General features: G+C 47.3%; 2 protein-coding genes across 5 annotated transcripts; both read right to left on the reverse strand.

Moving 5' to 3' along the window:
• Positions 1-558: 558 nt before the first annotated feature.
• SUOX (sulfite oxidase) lies at positions 559-5,818 on the reverse strand. Of its 2 annotated transcripts, none has more exons than XM_081249572.1 (4): positions 4,983-5,818; positions 3,166-3,225; positions 2,737-2,914; positions 559-2,502 (listed from the first exon to the last, which is right to left on the reverse strand). In XM_081249572.1, exons 2-4 carry the CDS (start codon positions 3,213-3,215, stop codon positions 1,093-1,095), a joined length of 1,638 nt encoding a protein of 545 aa, XP_081105698.1. In that variant the 5' UTR covers positions 3,216-3,225; positions 4,983-5,818; the 3' UTR covers positions 559-1,092. The 2 variants fall into 2 exon arrangements, with proteins under 2 accessions (XP_081105698.1, XP_081105697.1); XM_081249571.1 differs by having other exon boundaries at positions 3,166-3,265.
• A 1,168-nt stretch (positions 5,819-6,986) lies between these two features.
• Positions 6,987-24,542, reverse strand: RAB5B (RAB5B, member RAS oncogene family). Of its 3 annotated transcripts, XM_081250296.1 has the most exons (7): positions 24,419-24,523; positions 23,107-23,167; positions 12,834-13,095; positions 10,958-11,109; positions 10,553-10,675; positions 9,895-9,988; positions 6,987-9,575 (listed from the first exon to the last, which is right to left on the reverse strand). In XM_081250296.1, exons 3-7 carry the CDS (start codon positions 12,994-12,996, stop codon positions 9,460-9,462), a joined length of 648 nt encoding a protein of 215 aa, XP_081106422.1. In that variant the 5' UTR covers positions 12,997-13,095; positions 23,107-23,167; positions 24,419-24,523; the 3' UTR covers positions 6,987-9,459. The 3 variants fall into 3 exon arrangements, with proteins under 3 accessions (XP_081106422.1, XP_081106421.1, XP_081106423.1); XM_081250295.1 differs by lacking the exon at positions 23,107-23,167 and having other exon boundaries at positions 24,419-24,542; XM_081250297.1 differs by lacking the exons at positions 23,107-23,167; positions 24,419-24,523 and adding an exon at positions 24,224-24,243.
• Between the last annotated feature and the right edge of the window lie 835 nt (positions 24,543-25,377).

Genomic DNA, 25,377 nt, shown 5'->3' on the forward strand with positions numbered 1-25,377 from the left:
CACAAGCTGGGGAGACAAGGGAGGAAGAGCTAGGGGAGAGTAGCCGAGCGCCGAAAGATTCAAGTCCTAAAGGCGCGGTCGCAGGCAAGGATAACTAAATGACTGCCCCTTCATCTGCATCTACTTTGCAAACAAGGCCACGGTTGGACGCCCTAGTTGCCGTGGCACATCTGCCCCTAGTGCCAAGTTTTGCCTTTGCCGCCCCTAAGACAGTATTGATTTTGACCTCTTAGCATTCTTTGCCTTTCCTGCCAAGTGCGTAGGAATTGTGTGGGGGAGGGGCTTAAGGATACCAAATCAAAAAAAATGTCCTCTCTTGGGGGATATCCTGAGGTCATTCACCTAAGTAGCCCCGCTGATACTGAGACTTCAGAGAAGGAAACCCCAATCTTGACTTCCCTGCCCCTGCTTCCTTTTTCCCTTCCCCCCTTTTGTTTGTTTTGGGTTGTCTCACTAGATATCCCAGTACCAATCAGTGCACCGCCCTCCTGCAACTTGCTCACTCCCCAGCCTCAAGAGAAGTCCCAAAGGTCATAATCTTGTTTTGCTTTTTCAGAGTGGTAGTCTTAAACAGATACTTTATTGATTTAGAAAAGTTGAACAATAAAGGGAGAGGGTTGCGCCCTTCACAACCCCTGGCAACCTAGAGATGCAGTAAAAAGTAGCATATACACTTTTCTAACACATATCCTCGCACATTCTCTGAAGAATCCAAGAAGAAAAGCAAAATAAGGCCTCAGTGGTGATAGTCACTAGAAATGGAGATAGGGTAGGTAGAGAAAATAGCACTTACTTCCAGAATTACTTTTCCTACTTCTAGCCCTTTGCTCCAGCAGCTCTTAACCTCCTTGAAGGCACTGAGTCAGTGGCCAGGAGGGGTATGTAACACCTCCTGTCAAAGGGGAGCGGGTGCCTGGGTGGAAGTGTGCAATGCATGTACCTGTGTGTGGCTTCGGAAGGCATAGTCAGGGTTGTGATCAAGACATGGAGAGGTGGAGGGAAGGATTTTTTTGTGGTAATGAGGCCAAGGGATGGGTGTGGAAAGGGGTTCAGGAGGTGGTTCTGGAGAGTAGATGGTTCCATTTCACTTGCTCATGGAGCAACATGGACATGGACACGGTGCCAGGCATTGCTGAGCACGCCTCGCAGGTTCCAGATTGGGGCCACTGTGTCTGGCTGAACATTGTAGCTGTCATCTACAGCCTTACAAACGATGTTCAATTCTTTTTTCCCAGCTGGCACAGGGGCTTGCAGCTGCCATAGCCGCCAGGCCCAGGCCTTTCGGGCACGCTGTTCCTCTCCATCCAGCTCAGCCACCTGCCAGGTTAGGCCCCCATCCAGAGACACATCCACCCTGACCACAGCTCTTCCTCCACCACTCCATGCATAGCCTTTGACAGTCACCTCCCCTGACTCTATTGTCTCCCCATCTTTGGGCTGTGTGATGGCTGACTGGACAGGGAGTTCCTGAATAGATGGAGCCGAGTCAAAATCTACAGTGTCCCAGTCCACGGATGGAGAGAAGCCTTTGTAATCCCGCCGCTGCCAGTGGCTGTAACTTTCCTCTGGTTCCACACTCACTTTGCCCAGCCATTTGACATGGCGGGCACCCACCACACCAGGGACCACCACCCGCACAGGGAAGCCATGGTCACGAGGCAGAGGCTGCCCATTCATCTCATATGCCAACAGGACCTCAGCTTCAGGGTCCATGGCCCGTGCCAGAGGGATGGATGCTCCATAGGCAGTCCCTGTGGGGTCTGAGTCCAGTCCCTCAAAGCAGACATGGGCCTCAGTTTCCGAGAGTTGGTGACCAGCCTGGGCTAACACATCACAGAGCCGTGCCCCAGCCCAACGTGCAGTGCTAATGGCCCCTGCACTCCACTCCAGACCTCTTACTTCTTTGAACCGAGTCATCTCAGAGCGCCGGTTGCCGGCACACTGCAGAGTGACGGTGATCTCGTGCTTGGGGAACTGGTACAAGTCATCCAGGGATAGGCACAGTGACTGACCCCCAGGTGGCCCTACTACATGTAGGCGATAGGTGTCTGGGTCAAGGTTAGGTACAGGCAAATGATTCCGGGTGAAGAAGATAGGGTTGGGTGTGATGTAGTTTTCTGTCAGCAGCTCAAGGGGGGGCTCTGCATTAAAGGGGCGCTGGCTGTTGACCTTCAGGGCTGGGTGACGTATAGGATCATCAGCGTAAGGATCAGAGGTCTTCAAGATGGAGGCTGCCTTGTCGTCGGGGCTCAGCTCCCCAATCTTGTACTGCGTCAGTATCTCTCGCACATGGGACTGGTTGTGAACAGCATAGAGGGCCCAGAAGGGTTCTAGAGGACCCCCGGCTGCTAGCATCAGCTTTGATGGACCCCCTGGGTGTAGGTCCACAAATTCTGTGACATCAAAGACCTCAGAGCCCAAAGTCACCCAGATCCCAGTCTCAGGGCTGCTGTGGGATCTCACTTCCTCCCTCGTGTATAGGCGTGGTGACTGCTGAACAGCCTGCAGGCAAGGCAGGGGTGAGGCAAAAGGGAACAAAATGTTAAGAAGAAATCACTCACTTCACCCTGACCCAACCCACAAAGTTGTGGCCACTGGGAAATGGAGGTAACAAATTCCATCTCTACTGTGCATGAAGCAGTGTCACTGTGGGCTCTGTGGTAAAGCCTGGGTTGCCTGGGGAGCTCACTAGGGCCCCTTTGTTCTGACAGTGAAGCCCCTTCCTTCCCTACTTACCCTGCACCGGTGGTCATGATAGGCCAACACTGCACCAAGGCCTAGCAGAGTCCCCATGACTCTCCATCCCCTGGTGCTGGAGTTATCACCAGAGAAGGCATGGCTAGAGTGCTGTGGCTGAAATGAATCATTTGTAGAGCAGGCCCGAATGCAGAGCCTTGAAGGGGCTGACTTGAGTCTGGAAGAGAGAGAAGTCTTCTTAGTAGCACACTTCTGGTTATAAGGGCTAGGGAAGGCCTGGGGTGTACCTCTCCCAGGTTAACAATTGGTTTCTTCAGTTGGGACTTAGTTTCTCAGGGATGGGTGGGACAAGTGGGACATGGCTTTCCCTTTCCTCCCTGGCCACTACGTCAACCATCTTAATCTCGCAGATAAGAGTCCTAAAGGTACAGGGAGTAGGAGATATGGGCTAGGAACTGGATGGCCTACCTGTAGGCCTGTCGGAGCCCTGGGACCACAGTTCTGTGTAGCAGCAGCATTATGGCAGACCTAGGATAGGAGGAAGATTCCAGGATCAAGACAGGGAGACCTGCAACAGGGATGAGATTAGGGTAGCTTGAGAGAATGGGTGGGAGAAGGACACAGAGGAGATCAGCTAGGAGCTCTCTGGACAAATGGGTAAACTTTTCCTGTGGTAATGAGGCCAAAGAATGGAAGTGGGGGTCCAAATGGGCCCTTAGAGAAAACTTGGAGAACTTCGGAGCCAGAATATGCTGACAGGATGGAAAGGAATGGGGGATGGGAGTCTCCTAGAACCACCTGTCTCCCATCCTCCACTCTCTACTTTGTCCACTACAGAGAACAATGGGGGCCAGGGCCTAAAGGGCAGAAGCCAAAAGTCTATTGTCCAGTTTGCCAGTTTATTATTATTATTAATTTATTTATTGTTTATTTTTGGCTGTGTTGGGTCTTCGTTTCTGTGCGTAGGCTTTCTCTAGTTGCGGCAAGCGGGGGCCACTCTTCATCGCGGTGCGCGGGCCTCTCACTGTCACGGCCTCTCTTGTTGCGGAGCACAAGCTCCAGACACGCGCAAGCTCAGTAGTTGTGGCTCATGGGCCTAGTTGCTCTGCAGCATGTGGGATCTTCCCAGACCAGGGCTCGAACCCGTGTCCCCTGCATTGGCAGGCAGATTCTCAACCACTGTGCCACCAGGGAAGCCCTTGCCAGTTGATTATTTCTGAAGTCAGCAGAGGACAACCGCAGGGTGTACTCACTTAAAGAGAGACAAAAAGGTGAAAAAAGTGGGAGGTGAAGGAGCTCGGATGCTGGAGTCAAACTGCTTTGCTTTTATAAAACCAGTCCTGCCATTAACCAGCCCTGCTCCTGGGCAAGATACCAAGCCTCTCTGAACTTGTGTCCTCATCTATGAAATGAGATCTACCTAGCAGAGCTGCTGTGATGAGCAAACAAGTAATAACATTATCATTGAAGGCTTTTCCCTCCACCCACCCTAAAAAAATAAAAATTGAACCCGGCTGGGAACTGGACCCCAATCTGGACCAACCCCAACCCCTACCTTGTCTATGCCATTCCAGTGAGCTCAGCAAATTGAGGAGTTAATGGCCAGGATGTCAGGGGATGGGCTAGAGAAGGAAGAGGGTAATTTTTCTGCTCTGGCCTGCAGCAGTTTCTTCCTTACAGCACTGAGCAGATCACTGACCCCAGGAGGGCCAAAGCAGGGAGGGGTGAGAAGCGTCAGAACTGCTGATGAGATGCTAAAGAGGGGTGCCGGCACAGAAACTGCGAGGAAGCTAGGAACAGGAGCAGAGTCTGCATTTTACTCCTGGGCCTTGGGACCCTCACTCTCCCTCCCACTTTCCCTCAGTCCCAGCAGCCCACTATAACCAGACTGGAGCGGTGCAGGTAGAGCTGACTTGTAGGTGAACTCGGTCAGCCCAGTGTCCCAGGTTTGGGAGAGGCGGTCTTCTGCTGCAAAACGGATGCCACCCCCTTGTGCGGGTGGTGGCCAGTCACTCCGCAGGATCACTTTGGGTAGAACATGGATATGTCCAGCACCGGGGCCCAAGCACCCGGTTCCATGTCACTGCCCAACAGCTGGCCCAGGAGTGTCTTGTAGCAACGCCCCGCCGCGGCCCAGGAGCACAAAGCTAGCGGGAGTGGAGGCAGGTACTGGCAGTTTTGCTGTCCTTAGAATTCGGAGCACCCCTTGGGTGCCAAGACCGCCGCCGCCCAGGTTACTAACCCTGTCTCCTCCTCTTCCCTCTCCCTGTCCCCAGCCTCCTTACCCAGCTCGGCGTCCGCACGGTGGCTCTTTTACCCGTTCGGCGCCCAGCGGCTGCCAGCGAAGGGGCGGGGCCTGCGCCGTGACGTTGTGCCGGAGTAAAGGACCACTCTCTCCCCTCGGCTCGTCCCCCAGCCATTGGCGGGCGGCGGGCCGCCTCCCAGCTGCTGTGCCCGCCTCCTGGAGGCCGAGGCAGGCGGCGCGCCACCTGGGCTCGGAGATAAGACGGGCTGTTTTTGCTTCCACCCCCGCCAGACGAGGAGTGGGACCTCATGATGTCCGGAGCCAGGGCAGTGGAAGGTGATGAGGACTCCAAAGGTTGGGCTGAGAGATGTCCCCGCCCCGCCCCGCCCCGCCCCACCAGCCGAGACACAAGGTGCTTTCACTAGAGGCCTCGGGATCCAGCCGGCTTTCTCCCGGTGGTGAGCTCAGCCTCTAACCTATTTGTTGACAAACGCCTGTGTTGCAACTACAACAGCCCTGTTTGCCTTTTAGAGAAAACAAGATCAAGCGCTCAATTCTTTTATGTCCAGGAATGAGAGCAGAAATGGGGCCTAAAATGGTGGTTCAAAGCCTTCGAGATCCCTTGGACCAGCTGCATGTCTCCTCAAATTATAGAACCAACAACACTAAATAGACATCTTTTTAATTTTGCTTAGTTGTCAATTTCTTTTAAAAAGTCGTCACTTGATGACATTTTAACGCCCAAAAGTAGGAAGATTATAACTGCTCATGTCACAATAAAGGATACTAACAGAAATTGTTTGCTATTACCCTTTTATCATTTGGTGTGGGAGTGAAAACTTGTCATTGGCTAGCTGTGGACCCGGGGCAAACGTATCCACACTGCCCTCTAGAGACTAGAAGGTTGAGTTACAACCTTACTTTAAGTGAAGATCATTTCCCCTGCCTTTCTGCTTTCCTAAACTGAACTAGAAGAGGAGATTTTACTAGGAATGAAGAAGCCGTGGGGGGAGTCCTAAGAGATATACAGTAAGGGGAATTGACAGTGAAAAGGTGATTTTGGCTCTAAGGTTTTTGGAAAAAGAAAGATTCCCAACTCAACTGTGTACAGTTAAATCATCAGAGAGGCCTGACGCCCAACCTATCCTACCCAGGATACAGAGAAGTCAGTTAAGGACTGCCTGAAGCCATGGGATTAAGACTTCTGCCTAATAACAGTGTCACCCTACATAAAGCCACACACATGCTTTATATAATTGACCTTTAAATCTCAAATTTTCTTCATTTTACAGAAGAAACTGAGGCAGAAAGCAGCTAAGTAACTTGATCAAGGCCACAGCTGGTAAATTGTCAGAGATGGGACTGAATTCCAGGCTCTGTCTTTCCTGTCCTTCAGATTCTTTGGAATTCAAAACTCCTCCTGCAACCATACCTAATCTTTTCTCTGTATCATTCCCCGCCCCCACTTCCACTTAGACTTTGAGGGACTGAGGGCTTCAAGTACAGCGAGAAACGAGCAGAATTTCCTGTTGAAATTTTCCTGATGGGGTAGAAGCCACATGATCAATCAATAATGTTAACTCAGTGATTTTTAAAAAACTTTCTTAGGTCATGGACCCCTTTGAGATACTAATTAAGGCAGTGGGCCCTCTCCCTAGAAAGCTGCACATAGATAGTTGCATAATACTTCAAAGTATTCACAAATACCACCTCTCCCTCCAATCTCATCAATTGTCTGCCCAGAGGTCCACAGACCACCACCCCCTTCCATGCATACAATGTTAGGATGGCCTAAAAAAATAAGCTAGGGACAGATTTGGTGAGCTCTCTAGTGGCCCGGGAACAGGAGTGATTAAACAGCAATAAAGGGGCTATTTTCCAAATTGGGCTATCTCACTATTCAAGAAAATATTAATGAGAATAAAGAGGTACCAGGATGCAAGGGAGGGTGTGTTTCTGATCCAATAAAACATTACTGGGTTGCCTTCCAAATTTCTAGTAACAGACAGAGAAATAGCAAAAAAAAGAAGAAGCAACACTCCAATACTTTTTTTTTCTCCTTTTTTACTTACATTAAATACATTGGTAAATCAGCAGTCGCATTCTGTTACCACGATTGTTATGTTGGGAGAGGAAGAAAGGGGAAAAAAGGCAAATGCTTTCTTAGAAGCAAAAAAAAAAAAAAAAAAATCAGAAGAAAAAAATAAAGACCTGGGAAATAAAAACTAAGATTCCCTAAGCCCAACAGAGCTCAAAGGAAAGCAGAAGAACTAATAGGAAGTAGAAGGAAGGCAGTAGATAGGCCCAGAAGCTAAGGCCAATCCTGTTCCTAAGAGGGGCAGGGGAGGGGAGAAGCCTGGAGAAATGGTTTCCCAGACCCAAGGCAACGAAACATCTTCACTACTGCTCCACGGGGAAAACTACACAGAGAAAGAACTTCATTTCTAAGAAACTTAAGAGAGCCATCGTAGTTCTTCCACTTGTAAGGATGCACTGGCTGCTCTGGGGGGCTAGTGGGTGCTGGGAAAAGGAGGGGAAAATGTGTATGTGTTTCAGGGCCACGGGAACTAAGGCTGCCCCTGGTAAAGGAGGGGAATTTAGGTGTAAGTGGAAGAACCTAAGCTGGGTCCTTCAGAATCTCAGCTTCACGGATTTCTCAGCTTCTCTGGGACAGAAGGCAGTCTGCAAGCCAAAAGGGCAGAAAGGTTCCAATCCTAGGTCACTATGGCCTCTCCTATCTTATTTCCCCCAATCTCCTCAAAACCCTGGGCTAGAACAAGAAGGGATTTAGAGTTCTCTCTTGCCTTGATGGCTTCCCAAAGACATCTTAAAATACCTGATGAGGGATGTGAAAAGAGACTAGAGATTTAGAAAGGACCAACGTCCTCTGGTGATGTGAGACAGCTGTTGGGGACCTTCAGTGCCAGTCGTTCCCTGTCCACAGCAACAGGTGTTATATTAGGGGGCCACAAGCAGGCCTCTGTGGTACTAACTCCCCCAGTGGTACATGGATTAAACCACTGGTTGCATGGGGGATGGGTTTGGGGGGTAAGCATGGAGGGACCAAACTGAAGATACTAACAAAGGAGAAAAGAAATAGGGCCTGATGGGAGGTGGGGGACAGATCAGACTGTACAGTGGGAATAAAGATCATACCTATTTACAGGGAAGTAGAAAAGACATGGTAATGGGTGGATCAAATTGAATGGGAACCCTGGGAAAGAACAGAAAACTCCTCCCTCTTGCTGACTCCTCTTCACTCCCCTACAATAGCCTATGCTATCCTGAGACTGCTCTCCAGTTGCTCAGTTAATTCCTCAGGAAAGGTAAACCTATACCCAAGAGTTAGGCTGGCAAGAATACAGGTGAAGTAAGAATCAGAGTTGGAGGAAGCTAGCAGTGGAGATTGGGCTTGAGTAGCTGCCACCGGTACTGTTCTCTACAGCCCCTCCCCTAACCTCATATACACCTCGGATTCCACTTAATTAAAAAGTTAAAAGGGCAGGTAAATCAATCAAAACCCCCATAAAACAAGTATCACAACTGAACTACCATCAATTAAAGTGCAAACTGCAGGGGGATATCGTGGCTGGGGCTGAGGCCACCTGAAGGCCAGAGAGAAAAAAATGCATATGTGAAGTCAGAGGATGGGTGTCAGAAACTGGTCCCTCCTCCATTTAGATCACAGCAGAGCCAAAGATGCAGGCAACCAGTGAAGATTCTTTGGAGGACTCTGGGGTCCAGAATCTCCCCCACTATGGGGGAGAAGCTACCTAAGAGGCTGGGTGAGGGGAAAGTAAGCCTTAGAAGAGTTCCTGAGCCACAGATGACACTGCATCTCCACCTCTTCCACCTCTGCCCAGTTAGCTAACAAGACTCCAACCTGGTGCCTGAGAGCTTGCCTTCCCATTCTCACCTCTACCTAGAAACACCCTCCACAAGGCCAACTCAGTGTTTTCAAATATGAGAAACTCCAACCAAATAAAAACAAAAAGGAAATGTTTCCTTACTCCCCCTTGCTCTGAGCCTTACTTTCCCCCAGGGTCCTTAATGTGACTGAACTGGAAACCTCCTTCCTCACTTCCTGGGTTCACTACCTTCTCCATCCTGGGGAGAGGAAGAAAAGGGGATCAAGAAGAGAGACTGACCAAAAGCAGAAGGGGAAGGGGCAGGAGACAAAAAAAGAGTTTTCTGAAAAAATCGGGAGGAGGAGGAAAGATAAGTAGGTCACTGTCTTGCACCTATAATACAAAGTGAAGAAAGTTTGTTTTGGAAGGTAAGTCCTGGGGGACCTGACCCCCAAGCCCCAGAGCAGGGGTAGGAGGCCAGTGGCAACAGCTGCCTGGTGTTGTTGCTGAAGCGTTAAAAAGTGCCATGACGGAGCTGTCAAGAGGCAGCCCTTGGGAGCCAGGGCCCAGTGTGCTGTTACCGTAGGGGCTGTGTGCTGAGCGGTGGGGATGGAGGTTATTTCTGAGCTCTCGTGCTAGCTCCATACTTGTTTGCCGCTAGCCACACCCTCAGTTGCTACAACACTGGCTCTTGTTCTGCTGGGACTGCTCATGGAGATCCACACCCCGGCTTCGGCCTGCTGCACCCCCCAGATTCTGGGGTTCACTCTTTGGCAACTTCTTAGCTAGAGATAAAAACAGAAGGGGACAAAGTATGGTAGATTTTACTCATCCCCCCAGAAAAAGACTACTGGGGGAAAGTGGAAATGCGAGAGACTAAAAGAATGTTCTGAAGAGGTGAGGGTTCATTGTAAACTACATTGAAGACAAGGGGGCTCAAACTGCAGCCGAAGGATGGAGGTCACAATGGAAAGTTGAGGTATTTCCACACCTAAAGTTTTCATAAGAGGAGACGCTCCCATTTATCCTTACGACTTGGGTTAGTCATCTTGCCTAGAGGCAAGGGAAAACACACAGGAAGACCTCAGGCTGCTCTGACCTTACCTATTGCCAGGAAGAGATCGTTCACGTTCATAGCTGTCTTGGCTGAAGTCTCCATAAACAATAAGCTGTTGTCATCTGCATACGCCTGGGCCTCCTGCAAGGGGTGGGGTGTACTGGTACTCAGACTGTAGGGCAGGAACAAGTACTGCCTTTCCACTCCCATGTAGCACCAGAGCTAGACAATATCCTAGGTTCCCTCCCCTTAACTGCCCCTCTGAGCCAGCTGGCCCTGGACCCATATTTTGGAGATGACTCCCTCAAGGGATAACCCATGGTCTAAACCACTTAATCCAACAAACAGATGTCAGGAATCTTAATTACTGGGGAGGAGGTAAGTTGGTTGGGGGCTTTTGGGTTCTGACACTTGAGTATCCCTTACCTCAAATTCAACTGCTCCCTCCTTCCTCTTTTCATACTGGTACCCCCACAGCTGGTACTGGTACTTCCCTACCCCTCTGCTCTGGAATTTTCTTCTGACTCCTCTAAAATCTCCTGGCTGGCATTAGGGTCACAGTGTTGCTGTATTTAACTTGGTGCAGAACTGGGGAATGAGATGATGAATGTCCTCAGATGAGATTTTCAGAAAGGGCAGGTTTGGTAAAAAGAGGTCCCAAGCACAGAGGGAGTGTGTCAGAGAGGGACTCTGTGGCCATCTTACTTCGTACTCCACCATGCGCTTGTTGGCCAGGTCAGCTTTGTTCCCCGCCAGGGCAATAACGATGCTAGGACTGGCCTGTCGCTGTAGTTCCTTTACCCATGTCTTTGCTCGGGCGAAGGTTTCCTAGGAAAACACAAGGATGAGAATGAGTAGGCTGGCTCATTCAGCCTACTGACTGCCAATCCAGGCCCCTCAACTTCAAAGCCCAGTCTCAAAACTCACCTCTTCTAAGCAGCCTTCACTCATTGAAACCACCTGTCTCTGGTAATTCATTACCTCTATCTTCTCAGCACTTGGAAGCATACTCTGTATTCTTATTTTGCTGCTTCAAGAACAAGTTTTCTCTCCCCCACCTATTTTAATTCCTATAAATAAAAGCAAGGACAATCTTCTCGGCCCACTTACCTGATTAGTAATGTCATAAACCACAATTGCAGCTTGGGCACCTCTGTAGTACATGGGGGCCAAGCTATGGTATCGCTCCTGCCCAGCTGTGTCCCAGATCTCAAACTTGACTGTTGTGTCATCTAGACAAACCGACTGGGTGAGGAAGGCCGCTACGAATGAGAGAACAGAGAAGCTGTTGTAAGTGGGAGGATGCATGGGAAGATCCCACCCTCCTTCAAAATATCTCTACTCTGGGTCTAAGACAAGTCACCACCCAGGCCATTCAGCTACAGGAAAGGTTTAGCATTCTCCTCCTTACACACAGGTAAGCTTTAGCATTTTCCTTCAGATCTTGGAACCAGAATTAAGCCTTCTCTTGGCTAAGTCCTCCCTGCCAGAAGTTCCTCTAGCTAAGGAATGGGGGAACATCGTAAACTTTGAGGGACAGAAAGAACTGGCACTTATACCAGAGTCATCCCTCTTCTAACCAAAATTGAGGAGTAAGAGATAATGACAGAGATAATAAGCTTCAGATAAAAGTCACATCAAGAACTGATTAGAGGGCTTCCCTGGTGGCGCAGTGGTTGAGAGTCCGCCTGCCGATGCAGGGGACATGGGTTTGTGCCCCGGTCTGGGAAGATCCCACATGCCACGGAGCGGCTGGGCCCGTAAGCCATGGCCGTTGAGCCTGCGCGTCCGGAGCCGGTGCTCCACAAAGGGAGAGGCCACAACAGTGAGAGGCCCGTGTACCGAGGGAAAAAAAAAAAAAAAAAAAGAACTTATTAGACAGAGACTTCCCTGGTGGCACAGTGGTTAAGAATCCTCCTGCCAATGCAGGGGACACAGGTTCAAGCCCTGGTCCGAGAAGATCCCACATGCCACGGAGCAACTAAGCCCGTGAGCCACAACAACTGAGCCCGCCTGCCACAACTACTGAAGCTCACGCGCCTAAAGCCCATGCTCTGCAACAAGCGAAGCCACTGCAATGAGAAGCCCACGCACCGCAACAGAGTAGCCCCTGCTCGCCGCAACTAGAGAAAGCCTACACACAGGAACGAAGACCCAACACAGCCAAAAATAAATAAATAAAATAAATAAAATTAAAAAAAAAAAAAAGAACTGATTAGACGATTTTAAAGCCTGTTGTGAGGTCCCACCATTATCAGTATTATTTGGCTGTTACTTTTTCATATTACCTCTGCTGGTCCAAGAACACATTTCCAAGGTGACTTGGAAATAAGTCACCCCCCCCAATAAAAGTGGGGAAGGAGTTAACATGGGAGTTCTCATAAAAGACCCTTTATTGAATTACCACCCTATTTTGGGGTAGTGGCAAAGAGAAGGTAGCAAAGGTGGGAAAAGCAGATTCCTTTACGTTTTGTATTTAGTTCTAACCTCTGTTTTACTAGATATGTGCATCAGGATCAGCTAAGGAGCTTTTCCAAACATACATGTCTATACTGCCACCAACCTCACCCTACCTCCAATACTAATCAGTAGATCTAGGGTAGGGCCCAAGCATGCATAGGATGAAAATGCTCCCCAGGTGATTCTGATGTACATCTTTGATTATGAGCCACTGCCCCAAACCAACCCTGCTCAAGACGACACTCAACTGAACTTCACTGGCATTAAGATGAGAGTGGGAGGAGGAAAACAGACAGATAAAAAAATTAGTGGTTTTCTTGGTGCTCAAAGGCCAACCTTTCTAACTTTCTTCTAGGAAGTAAGAGGATGAACACAGACCTACTTTTGGGCATTATGGCAATTTTTTTTGTTTCTCAAAGGATTTCCATTCCAGGGAGCTAAGAGGGCCAGCTCCACAAACAGATCCCTAGATCTCCCTTCAAAAGCCTTCTCAGCATTGAAACTCTTCTCTCCCTGAAGCACTCACCTCCAATGGTGCTCTCCTGGTACTCGTGGAACTGCCCTTTGACAAAACGTAATACCAGGCTAGACTTCCCCACTGCAGATTCACCCAGCAGGACCAACTTGAACTGGCATATTTTGCTGGCCTGGGGCTGCCCATTGGGCCTGGCTGTGCTTCTGCTAGTCATGGCTAGATTATCAGAGTGGGAAAGGGTAGAGGGAGGGGGATGCCACAAAGCGGCAGAGGGGGGAGGGGGAGGGGAGGGGACTTCCAGGCTTCAACAGTCCTGCAAGAAAAAAAGGAGGTAAAATTAAACACAGGGCCATTACAGCTGCAATCACTTTTTAGAGAAAGGACAGAATCTCTTCATTTCTTTGCTCCTATGAGGACTTAACTTTTACAATCACCTACCATTAAAAGGTTACACAACTGAGAGGGTCCCAGGCACCTGACACTCACTGGTAAGAGTGGGGAACAATAAAATAAGAATTGCATCTAAAGTAGAGTGTGCTGAAATGGAAAGACTGAAAACCATGTGAGAGTAGTTTTTAATCTCCCAATCATTCCCCACCAGGTCTTCAAAGAACAGCATATTGATCAACTTTTAGTTGGCCTGAAGAGCACCCAGATCCACCCAAAAGTACCCTAGATCCCTACTATCTCCTTGGTGTCCTGGTGCTGTCCTTTTTTTTATCCCCTCTTTTTTCTAGATTTCAAAATGAGAAATTCACTCTAGGGGTATGGGATAAGAGTCACCCATCCTAAGAGTAGAGGGATAGCTTCTGGTCCTATATCCTTCTTACACGACCATTTCTGAAAATGGACATTTCTGAAAATGTAACCAGGGTCCAATGATCAGAAAATCTATCCTTTCTCATTTCTGGTCAAAGGTAATACAGAGGGCTTCCCTGGTGGCGCAGTGGTTGAGAGCCCGCCTGCTGATGCAGGGGACGCTGGTTCGTGCCCCGGTCCGGGAGGATCCCACATGCCGCAGAGTGGCTGGGCCCGTGAGCCATGGCTGCTGAGCTTGCGCGTCTGGAGCCTGTGCTCCGCAACGGGAGAGGCCACAACAGTGAGAGGCCCGCGTACCGCAAAAAAAAAAAAAAAAAGGTAATAGAGAAACAGACTACACTGAGTACTAACTCTTTCACTTTTCTTCTGCCACCTCTCCAAGTCTGAAAATCTATCTATCAAGTCTGAGTCAGTAGGCTTGACTTACTCTCAACTTGCAGCTGTCTTCCTGGTGCCTAGGGATTAGACTACCCTCCACACTGAAAGGGCCTAACAGCTGTAGCCCTCCAAGTTAGAGGCAGAGAAAGAAGGTGTACCTTCTAAACACATGCGGGAATCTCCAGTAGATGGTATAGGGGATGTCTTCAAGCAATAAATACTTGATGAAAGAATAAAACTGAACCACCTTCTCTACCTTCCAAGTGGCTAGGAAAGCTGGTGGTGGAGGAGGAGACAGAGAGAGAGAGAAAGTTGGGACTTTGAGTGTCCAATCATCCAAACCTGAATATATTTCATCATCCTGACTCTGACGGGAAAGGAACTGTGAGATTCAAAGAAGTGTTAGCATGATCACAGCATGTAAACCTATCCCCAAAACCTAAGCGTTGCTTGGATTATACTTTGCTTGTTCAAATTAATCTTTCCCTTCTCCAAGGCTGATTCTAGTGACTCCATAAACATCACACTCTGTAACATATACGGGGAAACATTATTTTTTCACTATAGCAAATTGCTTTGGGATCAAATCAGGGTTAAAAATATCTGCAATCCTAGTAAAGACAGAAAAACCATACAGGAGGAGGTGTAGAGGAACAAAGGCTGTGGAGTCCAATTCACTGGATTTATTTTATAGTTCTGCTTACTAGCTTTAAATCTTTGGACAATTTACTAAATCTACCTGTGCATTTGTTTCCTCATCTGTAAAATGGGATAATAGCCTATGAGCACCTAATTCATAAGGTTGTTGTGAGGATTAAATGAGATAATACATACAAAGAACTTAAATATTTGACAAGAAGTGCTATATCTATGAATATTAAGCTACTAATCATTATTAATATGACATCAAGAAAATTCCTCTGCCTGAGCCTTACCTTCCACCTTTTTAAAAAAATTTATTTATGTATTATTTTTGGCTGTGTTGGACCCTCGGTGCTATAAAGGGAAGCCCTCACCTTTATAAAGTGGAAAAAGTATATACCTCATAGAGTAGCCCTGAGGATTAAGTGAAAAATTTGTTTAACATTGTGTTAATGAATAGTAAGACAGGTATTGTTGGGCTTCCCTGGTGGTGCAGTGGTTGAGAATCTGCCTGCCAATGCAGGGGACACGGGTTCGAGCCCTGGTCTGGGAAGATCCCACATGCTGCGGAGCATCTAGGCCCATGAGTCACAACTACTGAGCCTGCGCGTCTGGAGCCTGTGCTCCCAACAAGAGAGGCTGCGATAATGAGTGGCCCCCGCTTGCCGCAACTAGAGAAAGCCGTTGCACAGAAACAAAGACCCAACACAGCCAAGAAGAAATAAATAAATTAATTAATTAAAAAATAAAATCAAAAATGAAAAAAGAAACTGCCAAAGTGTTTAAAAAAAAGACAGGCATTGTTATTTAGTGACCCTGATTCACAGAAAAGATCAATTTAATATATTAAAGGATATCTCAATATTAGTTGTTATCAATATATGCCTAAAGAGCAGCCATGATATGAAAGAGGTAGAGAAAAAAAAAACAGGAAAAAAAAGTGTAAAGAGGAAGTTAACGGAGAAATGAGATTGAAATGAGAACCCAGACAAGCCCCAAAGTAGACCAGATTAAGACAGAGGACTGTAAGAAATTACTCAGATCCTATTGGGTATTTTCTAGTCCCCTAGGCCACGGAGTCCCAAGAATCCAGATATACATGTGTCACTTTGTGATGAAGTTTTCACTGGTCTGTGATGAAATGATGAAATAAAAATGATATAGCAAGTTCTTCATAAAGCTAAATTTATTCATTTTAGAAGTATCCTTTATAACAAGATTTCTAACTTACATTTTTTGTATCAGTTTTCCCTCAAAGGTAAATATGTATTTTTTGCACGGATAAACCTCTAAGACCTATTGTTAAGTTAAAAAAAAAAGTTGGAGAACAAAACATGTGGTTGATCCTATTTCTATAAAACAAAGCAACATTCTGCAGAGGAAAAGGTATGGAAAGATACACACTCATCTGTTAACAGTGGTTACCTCCCTCTAAGGAGAGTGGGATTGAGGAAAACGGTATGTGAAGGACTCAGGTGTTTTCATTCCACATAATTCTTTTTTTAACAGGACATATATATATTTTTTTTTTTTTTAATTAATTATTTATTTATTTATTTATGGCTGTGTTGGGTCTTCGTTTCTGTGCGAGAGCTTTCTCTAGTTGCGGCGAGCGGGGGCCACTCTTCATCGCGGTGCGCGGGCCTCTCACTGTCGCGGCCTCTCCTGTTGCGGAGCACAGGCTCCAGATGCGCAGGCTCAGTAGTTGTGACGCACGGGCTTAGTTGCTCCGCGGCATGTGGGATCTTCCCAGACCAGGGCTCGAACCCGTGTGCCCTGCATTGGCAGGCAGATTCTTAACCACTGAGCCACCAGGGAAGCCCCGACATATATATTTTTTAAAGTTTCCTACATAACTTTTTAAAAAATTGCTTTTAAAAAAAATTACAAATAATGGTGTTGATAGGCAGTAGTAAGCTTTCTAAATATACTTATGTGGAAAAATAGAAACCCCCAAATTTAAATTAATTGGTCTGTTAAATCCAAAATTCTGGGAACCAGTACTGCAAGAATCAGTATTAATTAGCTTCTTAACCACTAGTCACAGTTCTTTAGCTCTTTTCATCCTCAAACCTTTAGAGCAGTGTTTCTCAAACTGTGGGCTGTAAGCCAATAGTGACCTTGAAATCACTTGCTGGATCATCAGTATATTTAAAAAAAGAAAAAAAAGAAAAAAGAAATAGAAAAAAAATCAAGTGGATTGCAAATAATAAGCATGAGAATAATTTTATGAAAATGTTTCACTGTGGGTGTATGTACATACACTGAATTATGATGTAAAAAAAATTTTTTTTTTTTTAATGAGCCACAATCTAAAAAAGTTTAAAAAACACTGCTTTGGAGAGGCCTGAATCTGAAAGATGGGTTAGTAGGAAGTCTAGTCTCTGGCCAGCCTAAAAAAGCACTTCCAGGTGAAATTAAGATGAGGGTTTAATATAACTCTCCAGGGGTCAGAGGTTCTCCAACCCTGCTACTAAAGTTATGGAGAAATTATGAAAATGGAAAGCTAAAGTCGAAAGAGGCAGTCCTGCACAGTGGTAAGGGCTTTGGAATCAGGCAAGCCTGAGTTTTATTCTCTGCTTTGCCAATTAACCCACTGTGATCTTAGGCCACTCACTCCCTTTGCCTTTCTGGAGTTGGGGTAGGGAGGATAATAGGTGAAAGTAGTAAAAGGCAGAATTTGAATTCAATTCCAAAGTTCTGGGTACATTTAAGAAATGTGTTGGGGCTTCCCTGGTGGCGAAGTGGTTGAGAGTCCGCCTGCCGATGCATGGGACACGGGTTCGTGCCCCGGTCCAGGAAGATCCCACATGCCGCGGAGCGGCTGGGGCCGTGAGCCATGGCCTCTGAGCCTGCGCGTCCCGAGCCTGTGCTCCGCAACGGGAGAGGCCACAACAGTGAGAGGCCCGCGTACCGCAAAAAAAAAAAAAAAAAAAAAGAAAAAGAAATGTGTTTCTCTTAGGGCTTCTCAGCATATGCAAGAATTATTTTTAAAAACACATTTACGTAGTACTCCATATACATTGTTTCATAGGAAAAGAGGATAGGCCATCATAACTCTACACTTTACAACAGAAAACAGATGACACGATAGGAAAAAAAAAAACCCCTACAGATCATAAGCTGATCAAGTTTCCTTTAGGTTGACACACATACACTATACTCTTAAAAAACAACAGAAAAAGTTACTAGATTCTTCAACTTACTCCCTCACATTTCAAAGCATGGGATCCAAGGAGCAGAACACTAAGTTAGAGTGGACTGAATTCTCATCGGCAGACACGTCTCTCTAGGCCTGGGAAAACAGTAGGGAGTTGGAGAAGTGTGAAGATAGGAAACAGGTGGGAATTCCCTGGCAGTCCAGTGGTTAGGACTCTGCGCTTTCACTGCCGCAGCCTGGGTTCAACCTGCAAGCTGCATGGCATGGCCAAAAAAAAAAAAAAAAGGAAACAGTCACAGACACACGGGTTGGTCACTAACCCCCACAGATAAGTCAACCCAGAGCCAATCGGCAAACTTTACTGAACTGTCAGAGATTAGTAACTACGGGGTTAGAAAAGACTATCTCTCCCACTCCAATGTTTCAGCTCAAGAATATGTCCTACCCTCTCTGTTCACAGTAACTGATGGGCTGCCCATCTCTGTGCCTTGATCTTTAACCCCAACATGTTAATAATGGTATCATGTTTCTTATGCAATAGCTACTCTCAAAAGATCAGGGGTACAGAAATGGAATAACACATATAAGATTCAATTGATTTTTCCCCTATTCTAGCAGTGATTTTTTTGTTAACAGTTGACAGTGGGCAAATGATCCATCCAAAGGCAAAAAATAAATCACAGCCAACTAGTCAAGTGGTGTGATGATTATTACCTTCAAACCTGTGGCAAAAAAAGGGAGGTTTTTCTTCCCTTCAACACTTTCAGTTCAGATGAGAAGAAATGACAACTTCCCTCAGAAGTGCAGCCCCACAAGAATGGCTTATCAAATGACCATTAACTGGGCTTCCCTGGTGGTGCAGTGGTTAAGAATCCGCCTGCCAATGCAGGGGACACGGGTTCAAGCCCTGGCCCGGGAAGATCCCACATGCCGCAGAGCAACTAAGCCCGTGAGCCACAACTCTAGAGCCTGCGCTCTAGAGACCGCATGCCACAGCTACTGAGCACACGTACTGCAACTACCAAAGCCCATGCGCCTAGAGCCCGTGCTCCACAACAAGAGAAGCCACTGCAATGAGAAGCCCACAAGCCACAACGAAGAGGAGCCCCCGCTCGCCACAACTACAGAAAGCCGGCGTGCAGCAACGAAGACTCAATGAAGCCAAAAATAAATAAATAAATAAATAAAATTTATATTAAAAAATGACCATTAACTAAGGAGGATTAAGGCATGACCACGTCATCAGTCTGTTGGGGAAGGGAGAGGTGGAGGATGAGGGGCAAGTTCTTTAGTGTGAGCAGCTCTCCCAGCAGCACAGGGAAATATGAATAGGAAAGGTTTCTTAGGGACTTCCCTGGCTGTCCAGTGCAGGGGGCATGGGTTCAATCACTGGCTGGGGAACTAAGATCCCGCAAGCTGTGTGGCCAAAAAAAAGGGAAAAGGTTTCTTAGCCTGCTGAAACCTGAGGAATGGAGTCTGCCTAGGGCAAGACTCCATTCCTCAGATTCCTTCCCACTTGGTAGCTTTGGGTTCCTATGCCAACTACATATGAAGCCTCCAGAAGTCTGTCATCTACCAATAGAGACTGAGTTCAAGGCACAGAGCCACTGGAGTCTAGCCCCCTCCCAAATATTAGCCCTGTACGTTCAGTTTGCCAGATAAGAGGCAGTTTAGAGGTCATCTAGTCCAGTCTATATTTTACAGAGAGGAAACTGAGGCAAATAAAATGAACTAGCTTGCCAGATGTTATCACACAGCCAGCTTTCACACACCTGCTTAGTAGCAAGTCTCCTTCTAGCAAGTACTCTCAGCCAGGTACTCCGGCTCCTGTTATACCACTATACCTCTTCAGGAAGCAGGAGATGCTGAACTCTGAACTGAAATCCAAAGGCGGCACCAGGACAGGAACACGAGCTTAGACTGGATAGTTTCTGTTTCTATTCAGTTTAGGTAAGTACTTCCTTTGGGACTGAAAACAAGTTAGGAAGGCCCAGGCTTTCGCTGGGAACTGTAATCTACTCCCATATCCTTCTGACAGAAGGACTCACTCATTACTGTGCTTCTCTAAAAGGTCTTGACCAACCCCTGCCAGGACAGTTGAAACAGAAGCAATTCAATGGAAGGCGCTAGGAAAGCAATGGTAATTTCTGCAGAATTCAATGGGCTGTGGGATTAATGTGAGATTTACTGAGCAGGGAAGATAGAGCAGAAGCCAGTAAACACCTTCAACTCTCCAACTTTGTTTAGACCCCAAATTACCAAAATCTTAAACTGAATTCCACTACCTGGCTCATTGTGTTGATCCAATGTTAACCAATGAGTCACAGGCTTAAATGAGAGTCCTTCCACCTCACCCTCTCCCTTATATTTCCCCAAGAGGCAAAAAAAGCATTCTTATCTCTTATCAGCATGGTACTGCAAACTCCCTATTATTGACCTATGAAAGACTGGAATGCCTTTCTTCACTTTGTCTGCCTAGCAAACACCTAACAGTGTCTTTCAAAGCCAAGCTCAAGGGGCCTCCCTGGTGGCGCAGTGGTTGAGAGTCCGCCTGCCGATGCAGGGGATACGGGTTCGTGCCCCGGTCTGGGAGGATCCCATATGCCGCGGAGCGGCTGGGCCCGTGAGCCATGGCCGCTGGGCCTGCGCATCCGGAGCCTGTGCTCCGCAACGGGAGAGGCCACAACAGTGAGAGGCCCGCGTACCACAAAAAAAAAAAAAAAAAAAAAAAAAAAAAAAAAAAAAAAAAGCCAAGCTCAAATGTCACCTTCTCTGTGAAACTGCATAATTACTCTCTCACCCCAGCAGAATTCATCACTGCTTCCTCTAGGATCCCATAGTATTAAAACTGTATTCTTGGGAATTCCCTGGCTGTCCAGTGGTTAGGACTCAGTGCTTTCACTGCCAGGGCCTGGGTTCAATCCCTGGTTGGGGAACTAAGATCCTACAGGCCGTGTGGCACAGGCAAAAAACAAAAACGAACAAAAAAACCCCTGTATTCTTATCACAGCATTTATTACATTATTTGACTTAATTGTTTGTGTCTGTCTGCTCTGCTAAACTATGAACTTCTCAAAAAGTGTGACTATTTTTTATGTCATCTTGAATCTCCAGAGCAGAGCACAATGCCTGGTCCCTAGTAGCTGTTCATTAATTAAGGCCAAAGCAATCCTGCTTCCTTCCTCCATCTACTCCTCCCCTTCTGTGCCATCTAAATAGATTCTTACTCAGTTCCACTTGGGAATGTTTTTAACAGGGTTCTCCCTCTTGCCTCTTTGTGATCTCCCCTGGATGGAGGGGCCCCTTGGGACCCAGCCCACAAGGTACTGTTGCAACTCACATGGGCTAACTGCTTTTCCTGTCACCCGTTACTATGCCTCAGATGGCCTAATCACACCAAATATGCAGCCCTCCCACCGTAACACTGAGGCAACTGTGGCTAAAAACAAAGTTCTCTGAATCTTCAGTTGATGTTAAATGTTCAAAAAACTTCGGGTCATTATCTCTATTAATTCCTGAACTTCAGAAACACAAGTTTAAAAAAAAAAAATCATACTACCACTCTGACAAGGTACCCACTGCCCCTCAACAGAAACTACAACCTGGTTCAGAAATCTGCACACACTTTGCTCACCTGGGTGGCTCCTTATTCAGCTCAGTTACTTGAGTCAGTGACTAAATCTTTCCTAAAACATTCTTGGGAAGTGGGAGTGTATTGTGTAGGGTTTCAAGGTATCCCTCCTCCAAGAAGGCTGTTGCGTTTCCTTATTTTAAATTCAATGTCTCACACTTTGGTTGCTTTCCAATCTGAAATGCCTTAGGATTAGGGAGCAGCCTATACACTTGCTTCTCCTACCCCATGTCTCCTCATAAGTCAAATTCGTATCAATGCACACAAATAAGTAAACTATAAAAGAGCAATCCTTGCTCCCAGGCAAAGTAAGAGTTAGAAGGGATGAGGTATGACATCAAGGGCACTGGGAAAGTCCTCTTCTCCAAATATATTTTTGTAACTCCAGATCTATGTTTGAAATTCTATCTTGATGATTTCCACTCCTTAGCTCCCTCTTTAAGAAGCAAAAACTCTGGGAAGGATTAATACTTTAAGTGACTATTTGTTATTTACACCTTAATATGGAGCAATTCCAGATCATTTTTTGCAAGTAGGCTTTGATTATGGGGAAGGTGGAAAAGACAAGAAGGGATGTATAGAAGAAAGGGACAGGATATCATCAGGATGTAGTAAATGGCAAAGCTTAGTGAGGATTTAAAAAACAAACACACACACACACACCTACACAACTTTCTCTAGGACTGGCTTTGCAGGAGAGAAAATAAAAGCTCCTGGGGGTACAATAATCAAGGTTTCTGAGGGCACTGTATAAAGGCTGGGCACATCACAGGGCTTCTAAAGCCAGTTAAGGACAAATTCAATTAATAAGGTGGTGTATAAAATGTCCCAGCTGTGCTGAGGTTTAGAGGAAAACCAATTTCAAAGCCAGAGAAATTTGGAAGCTTCTCATATCATTATAGAAAGACAGATACAGGGGCCCCTTAGGAGAACCATCATCTTCTTCTGGGATAATGAAGGGACAGTCACATCATCTGAACATGCAGAGACCATGAACCAGAAGATAGAAGTCTCAAATTCCTCACATTAGCAGAGATGCCAATAATTCTCCCAAACAAAATCATTCACTTTAATGTTTCTTTCCTGCCCATAAAAGAGAAAGATGTTTTGGCCATCTCTTTGGGCATTTCCTAGGATACCCAGTGCACAAGTGGGGTGTGTGCGTGTGTGTGCGCAAGGATGTGAGGGATAACCCAGACTACAGCTCTCTGCTTGTCTGAATTTGATAAAAGCAAGACAAAATGAACTGTGAAAGGAGCATAACAAATAACAGAGTATGGTCCCAGAAGGGAAAACTGGAAAGAATGAGAAACCAGAGTTTGGTGGGAACATGAAAACAGAATTGCCTTTGGTGGCACATCCCCCAAAGTGAAGTAAGATTAGTCTAATCTACTGTCTCTTATCTCTGACCTTTCTGGATGAAATGAGTGAGGTATATGTGGGAGGATCTACACTTTTTACACTTCTATAAAACGTGAATATTTTAAAATATGCACTTATTACTTTTCTAATTAAGAAGAAATGTATTTATAAAATACAGTGGTATAAAAGGGAAAAAGGAGGAAGTATAATAAGGGAAAATCCAATAAGCTCCAATCTATGGGGGGGACTAAGGAGGTCAGTAGACCGTTAAAAATATCTGGGAGGAGGGGATCCCTATGTCTTAGAAATCCATCTTCCTCTTCTCTACTCACCTCCTTCCCCAAGTGCCTCTCTGTTTGACCCAACTTTTTAATAGCTCAGAAACCCGGGCTCCTGAAGAAGTAGACAAAGAACAGTGGTGATGCCAACCTTCTGGAATGGAATTTCTCACTCTTCCCCAAGTCCCTTCCTCAGTGATATCACCTCATATTTCCAGGCTTGGTTCCACATAACCATTACCTGCCTGTGAAATATCCAAGCCTAAGTGCCACAAAAGTTTCACCAACTATGGTCAGGAGATCTCTGGATGGCTGGGGATCCCTAAGCCCAGTTCCAATGCAGAAAATGAGTCACTGATTCCCCACCTCTAGGTGAGAGATATGGTCTCCAGTATAGACCACATTATTAAGTAGGAAAGAAACGAACAAACATCCCCCAAAATCTAACTTCTTAGCTTTTTCACAGGACATGAGAAACAGGAGGTTAGAAGAAACTCAGAGGCTGCAGCCTAAACCAGCTCGAGGCGAGGCCAAGGGAAAGTGCAGGGGCTGAGTCTGGAATAGCCAAGAGTCACAGAAAAAAAAGTTACTTTTGTCTTCATTGGCTACCCGGGGAGTACCAAAAAACTTCAAGTTGCCACATCTCCACACTAATGGGAACAAAAGCGTGATGACTTGCAAGCCCCAGAGCCTCCAGCCCACCCTTCAGCATTCCCAGAAGCTCCCATTACTGATGGGAGGCCCTGCTTCCACTGCCCCAGCTCCCTGAGTCTTCTAGATCAGAAAAGCTTTCTTCGCTTGTCTCAGTTCTCCCGCACTGAACCCAAATCCCTCTCAGCTCAACTCTGGGGCACCCTAGTTATTTTTATAAGGCACTTTCCCTGAAAAGAATGCCTCTTACCCAGCTAAGAGCCCTTCCCTGGCCCTTCCAATGAGACCTCTCGAGAGAGCCCCAGCCCCGGTTCCCCTCCGGGCCCGGGCGCCGAGTTTGACCCCTCCTCACCTCCGGGAGAATGGACTTACCTCACCCGCCACCCAGTCCCTTTCCCCCAGTTCCTCCCTCTTCGGCGCCGCTCAATGAGGCCTGCCCCAGCCCGCACACGAGTCCCGGGCCTCCCGCGCCGGCCCCCAGCCCGGCCGCCAACACCACCCGGCCGCCTCCCCGACTCACCAACTTCGGGCTCCCAGCCCGCCCGGCCCCCTCCTCAGCGCCCCCATTAGGCCTGCCGGGGCCCGGCCCCCTTCTCCTTTCTCTGGTGGGCCACTCTAACCCCTCGCGGAGGCCCAGACCCGCCTCTGCCCTCAGGCCGCACTCCTCTCCGGGGCGCCTCCGCCCCTGCCCTTGCGGGCTCCATCAGCCCGGTACCTGGGGCTCCGTCTCCCCCGTCGGGCCCAAGCCTGTGTCGAACAGACAAACAGCTGCAGCTCAACCAAACCCTCCTGCCCCTCCTCCTCCTCCTCGCCCTGTGGCGGGGGCCCCAGCCAATTGCACGATTACCCGCCTACCATCAAGGGTGGGCTCTGCGCGTGCTAATCCGCCAATCCTCTGGAGAAAGGCGGTGCTGTCACCGAGGCGTAAGAGCAGAGGACTGGACAGGCGGTGCCCCAGACCAATACAGAGAGGGAAACTTTGAAGATGGACAAGGTGAGGAGCCACTAAAGAGCGAGCTCCCCGAGGTAGGGGGCGGTACTCTGTTGACAGGCGTATACTCTAACCAGTAGACTCTCGACACCCTCATGACCCCCGCCTTTTAACTCATAAACATCTAATCAGGTGAGCGATGGGGGCGAGTCAAAGTGAAACTTTAACCAATACTGCGAGAATTCGGGACTTGAATGGCAGGCAAGGCGGGGTTGAAAGAGGCCTTAGGAAGGCCGCTACTGACCTTCGCCCCTCCCCTGGGATTTGGCGGGGCCTGCCTCTGGCGCCCCGCCTTCTATCACAAATTCGCGGGCGTGAAGGGAAATACCTCTCCTAGGGACCCGGAGCCTAGGAATTTAAGCAGCCCTCACGTCGGTACTTCCTCCTTTTAGTGGGGCCCCAGAGCACAGGAATTTTGGGGATGGCCTCCGGCAGTCTGAGATGTTTTTTGGTGAGCTGAGACAATGGCAACTCCAAGAAGTGGTAGCTTGGGGAGGCTTTAGCCCCTTTATAATAATTTTTCATACAGACGATTGATATATTCTGAATCGCATGTAAATGTGAATAAGTATCTTTAGAAAACTTTGCTGTTTGTGATATGGAACAAAAAGAAAACAAGACGAGCTTACTGGGAAATGCAGCGTCAATGCGAATTACCTTGGAGCCCACTTCCAACCATACTG

This window comes from Mesoplodon bidens (genome assembly GCF_964165515.1).
Source record: "Mesoplodon bidens genome assembly, chromosome: 11".
In the NCBI taxonomy this organism is placed as follows: domain Eukaryota; kingdom Metazoa; phylum Chordata; class Mammalia; order Artiodactyla; family Ziphiidae; genus Mesoplodon; species Mesoplodon bidens.